The 5348-nt window shown below is 33.6% G+C and overlaps 1 protein-coding gene across 1 annotated transcript; it reads right to left on the bottom strand.

The window, feature by feature from the left end:
• Positions 92-3840, bottom strand: LOC109825566. Its single transcript, XM_020392423.1, has 4 exons — positions 3331-3840; positions 1519-1597; positions 1309-1398; positions 92-346 (listed from the first exon to the last, which is right to left on the bottom strand). Exons 1-4 carry the CDS (start codon positions 3798-3800, stop codon positions 107-109), a joined length of 879 nt encoding a protein of 292 aa, XP_020248012.1. The 5' UTR covers positions 3801-3840; the 3' UTR covers positions 92-106.

Here is a 5348-nt window from a genome sequence, read left to right as displayed (position 1 = left end):
AAGTTTCCACCAGCATCAGGACTAGAAAGTAGGACAAATGTCAAAGGGCTAATTGCAGATAGACCTGTTTTACAATCACCTAATTGCAGATAGACCCTCTATAGTTCTATTTTTCTGATAGACACCTAAGTAAATTTTCTTTCGACTTTTTACCCTTAGAGAAAGAGAGAATTGTTTTTCTGACAAATAGACCTCCTGAGTGTAAAAGAGTCAAAGAAGAAGAATAATCCAAACCTGAGCAGTGGGCACGACCATGTGTCTCTTCCTGCGGAGTAGAAGAGGGATAGCGCCTCCAGCCAGATATTTCGCGCTTTCTTTGCTGTGAGGATGGCTCAAGTAATGGCGTCTGTAATGAGATTAACCAAGTCTTGTCATAAAGAGGCAAATGACACACTTAAAAGATGAAATATTGAAGCATTGCCTTTGCTCACTAACATACATCTATAATGATCATCAGAAAAGCGTTTCCCTGTTTGAATGGAATTTAGTACATAACAATATTTTAAACAAGGAACAGATTGACCAATTTCCACAACAGGTATAAAGCCAATCCTCTGAGGCATTGTGCTATTTTCCGAAAGAAAATATATAAAAGAGAGGCAGCCAAGGCTATAACAAATAAAAATCAATGAGCCAGTATTAAATCAAAAGTATGTCCAGCTAAAAAAGAAGAATCCACTAAAAGGATCACACACACAAAGAAAAGATCTTCATTGAAAGCAGAAGAGCGCGAGATCCAACTATAGAATTTGAGCTACACGCAAAGCAGCAAGATTTAAACATATTCCGATGTAATAAGCATATCATACATAGGTGTTCTGATCTCCAATTCGCATTGACCCAGCTAACGATAGGAATTACTAAGTCAAAAGTTAACATGTTGGCAGAAATTTATTAATCAGGAGACAAATTAAGATTTAGGCATCAACAAGTGTCAAACGCACCACAACAGGCTTTTGAATGGAAGCTAAAAGGTGACAGGACAATCATTAAATTTTAGCTCGAATCTGAATTATTATTTTTAACACCAAATGAGATTCCTAGATTAATCGATTTAAAAAAAAAAATCAAAGTCCTACAAATGTGGAATAGAAAGACCAGTGAAGAAAAGGAGCATGATTGTGGATCAAACAAGATTATGACTAATGTTAAGCATTTTACATTTCAGGTTCACATAAGTAGAAAACAAGGGTTTCTTTCTTTTTCTCAATGGAAATACTTTTGACTCCTATCTTAAAAAGAAAAAGTTCACTACTCAACAGACACCAAAAGCTTCTAAAGAGAAAATAGCATGAATCATCCCCTGACCTTGTCAAGACTGCCATTAGGAACCACAGTGGTCGGCAAATATAGATTGATAATCTCACTCTGTCTACACTGCCTATTACATTGAGGGCACTGCAAAATCAAAGGCAAGGAAATATATAAGAAAACAATCTTTGATTAACTAAGAGCTGAAGAGAATGATTGCAGCCAAAATTCCAGTGATTGAACAAATTAACCATATTAATTATTTACCTTCCCATTTGTCTCTCCACGTCTTTGGAGCCATGTCACTAAGCAAGATTTACCATGAACATGCCCACAAGGAAGACAGCTACATCAAGAAATGTTATCAATGACACTTGGGGGAAAAAATTTGTTACAGAAGTTTGGATAATTTACAGAGTATCCCTCAGTGGCTTATAGAAATGACAATATTCCTCCTAAGGTTTTACAAGTAAAACCTTGGCCTCCTCTTCATCTTTTTCTCACTTAATAAACATTTACCATATATCATCACTTTTGGATACAATAATCATATACAGATTTATATATAGGCAATTATCATGTTAAATCACTATAGTTTTTTACATCCAAATTAACTTTGGAAATAAAACAGAGAGGATAAAAAAAGTTTAAAACCTTGGGGGTACTACTGTGAATCATGCAAACCTTAGGATTTTCTATAATTTACCTAAAATCTGCAATCAAATCCCAAATCCTATTACCTAAAAGCAAGTTACATCATCAATAAAAGAAACAAACAAAAGCTGGGATTCCCCACAGAAATATCAACAATGCATATATATTTTCCAAGATTCCAACTTTACCACAAAAAAAATCAAATAATCACCCAAAATCCAGAAAAAACGAATCATGGATCTAAAATTCCAACTTACCAAACTCGATGGGGACAATTAGCAGTGCAGGCCTACTTACTTTCATTATGTTTAAACTAACACATTTAACCTAGAGGGACTAATTTGGGGTAATGAATTAACAGGTTTTCGACATTTATGTTATAACATCAAGTTTTGGGGACTTTCTTGAAATTAGGGTATGAGAGTTGGAGGCAGCAATATCTCAAAAACCCAAATCAAATCCTAATTCTATAACCTGCGAGCATGCAAATCATCAATAAAGGAACAAGCAAATGCAAAATATTCCACTTTACTACAAAAACTACCAATAATCAATCACTCGGGGAAAAAGGAGAAAGTGAATAATTGATCTAAAATTCAAACTTACCAAACTTGATGGGGGAACATTAGCAACCCAGGGATGCTTACTTTCATTTGGTTTAAACTACCAAATTTAAACGAGAGAGATCAATTTAGAGCAACTAATGGGTTTTGGAAATTTATTATATAGTTTGGGGGACTTCTTCAAAATTCGATGCAAAAATCCTAATCAAATCCCTAATTCTATGACCTAGGCTAAAGATTCCAACTTTACCACAAAAACTACCAATAATCACTCAAAAAAAAAAATTTCAAATCATTGATATAAAATTCAAACTTACCAAACCCAATGGGGAACATTAGCAACCCAGGGGTGCACACTTTCATTTGGTCTAAACTACCAATTTTAAACTAGAGAGATCAATTTGGGGGTGACTAATGGGTTTTGAGATTTATTATATAGCATCGAGTTTTGGGGACTTCTTTGAAATTAGATGCAAAAAACCTAATTAAAATCCCTAATTCCATAACCCAGGCTAAAAAGACTCCAACTTTTCAATAAAACCAAATAATTACACACAAAAAAAAAAAGAAAATCAAATCAAATCATTGATCTAAAATTCAAACTTACCAAACCTGATGGGGAACATTAGCAAGCCAGGGGTGCATACTTTCATTTGGTCTAAAATACCGAACTTAAACTAGAGAGATTAATTTGTTGGGGGTAAATAATGGGTTTCGGGGACTTCTTCGAAATTAGATGCAAAAACCCTAATTAAAATCCCTAATTCCGTAACCCAGGCTAAAGATTCCAACTTTACAACAAAAACCACCAAATAATCACTGGAAAAATAAATTGTATCATTGATCTAAAATTCAAAATTACCAAACTCGATGGGGACCATTAGCAGTCCAGGGTTTGAAGCAGATGGTGCAATTAGCCGACCGATCGAAATCGACGTTATCACCATCGATCTCCTCCGTCTGCTCCCTTTCTCCTCCGTTGATCTCCATCCAATTAGCTTCTTCTTCCTCCTCCTCTTGTTCATCATCGTCGTATTCTCCTCCTCCTTCTTCTTCTTGATCATCATCATCATCATCATATTCTTCTTCTCCTTCGTCATCATCATCATCATATTCTCCTCCATCATCATCGTAGTCGTCCATCAAAGCTTCATGATCCTCTGCAACGTCGTACATATTGTGTTCTTCCTCTTGCTCTTCAGCGTCGGGGGATGATGCGTAGAAATCGATGAGATGGTTGTTGTTGGCATCGGATGCTGCTGCTGCTGCTTCTTCTTCTTCGTATTCGCCTTCAGATAAGTAGTAGTCTTCGTTAAAACGATTTGATGCCATCAAATTTGGGGGGAGAGGGAGGAAAAAAGAAAAGAAAAAGGGGCAGGGGTTAATTGCACTTAAATACCCTGTAGTTTCCCCTGCTTTGGGTTCGGATTCGGATTCGGATTCGGATTTGTTTGGATAGAGCTTAACAGGGGACAAGTCAGGGACACTATTCACTCTAAATAAAAGTTTTTAAGGGTGAAAATATTATTCTCATTCCCCTTGATTATCCTAATAATAATAAATAAAAATCTGTCCCACCTCACCCCACCCCACTCCTCTAAATTGAGGCGGAATGTAAGGAAATGTAATTTATCATACTTTCCATTCTCCTCTCTCCTTTGTTTTTCCTTAACTTCCCCAATCCTCATTGAAATCTAAATACGTCCTAAGAGTTTATTTAGCAACTTTATAAAATTGTGCAAGGGTTGAACTGGTCCAATTATATGTTACTAGGTGGAATGCACGTACGCTGCATGTGGTCAAATATTATAATTATTTACTTTTAAGTTTATTTATTTACTATAACATGGTTGTAAAAAAAATTATAATTATTGTAATATATTAAATTTTTTGGATATTTCCATGTGTGATTTTAACATTTTATCTTTCAGAGAAATAGTGATGTTTAAATCCTTAAAATATTAACAATTTAAGACTAAATAGTAATTTGAATGTATAGTTTCAAAATAATAATGATGTAAGGGACCAATATGAAAAAAAAAACCTATTATTATTAATGAAAAATAAATTCTTGAGTTCATTAAGGAAAATGGTAGGTTTTATCTAGTCATTAAGGATTTTGTTTAGTTATAAAAAAATTACTTCCACATGTTGTTTATCCGGTGATCGTGTATTATATATATTCAAGAATTTTTTTCTAGAATTTTCTAAGTTAGAATGTGCAAATTCAATCAAGACAGAAAATATAAATTATGTGATTAATTCCAAAATCTAATGTTGTACTCTTTTTACATCTTCCTAAATACTAATTGATCTATCAAAATGATTACTCTCTGGTTTCAGAAAATTATAAAACATAGTCTGTGAATGATTTGTACATATTATGCACTCATATTGATTGTATTTTAATAAAATAATTTATATCTATGCAATGTCAAACAACATTCAAAAATTTAGCTTAAGGAGTTAGAAGAATACAATATCTGCAATAATAGTCATATGAGCTTCATAAACTTATAAGAATGTGAGCAATATAAAATGACAACTTAATTTACTTTGTCAAATAATTTAATACAAATTATGAAAGACAAGGGGAATCAGAACGATCATATACACATCCCAAATAAATATTAAATTTCTCTTAGAGATTATTATAGCAAAAGATTTTTAGAGTTGATGTGTTGGATAAATTTAAGGACATGTAACTCAAACAAATTTATTGAGTGGTAGACTTGCTATAAACCCCACTCTTATAAAATTGATATCACATTTGCCTTAAGTTGTGCTTTTTGTCTAAGAGTTAATTTTAGAAAACTCTCCCTCAACTATGGAGGGCATGACAAAAACTATTTAAGACTGAGTAAATCTCTGCCGAATTTT

The sequence above is a fragment of the Asparagus officinalis genome, chromosome 10, assembly GCF_001876935.1.
Source record: "Asparagus officinalis chromosome 10, Aspof.V1, whole genome shotgun sequence".
NCBI lineage: Eukaryota > Viridiplantae > Streptophyta > Magnoliopsida > Asparagales > Asparagaceae > Asparagus > Asparagus officinalis.
The sequence above is the reverse complement of the archived record's forward strand: the minus strand, read 5'-3'. Positions and strand labels throughout refer to the sequence as shown.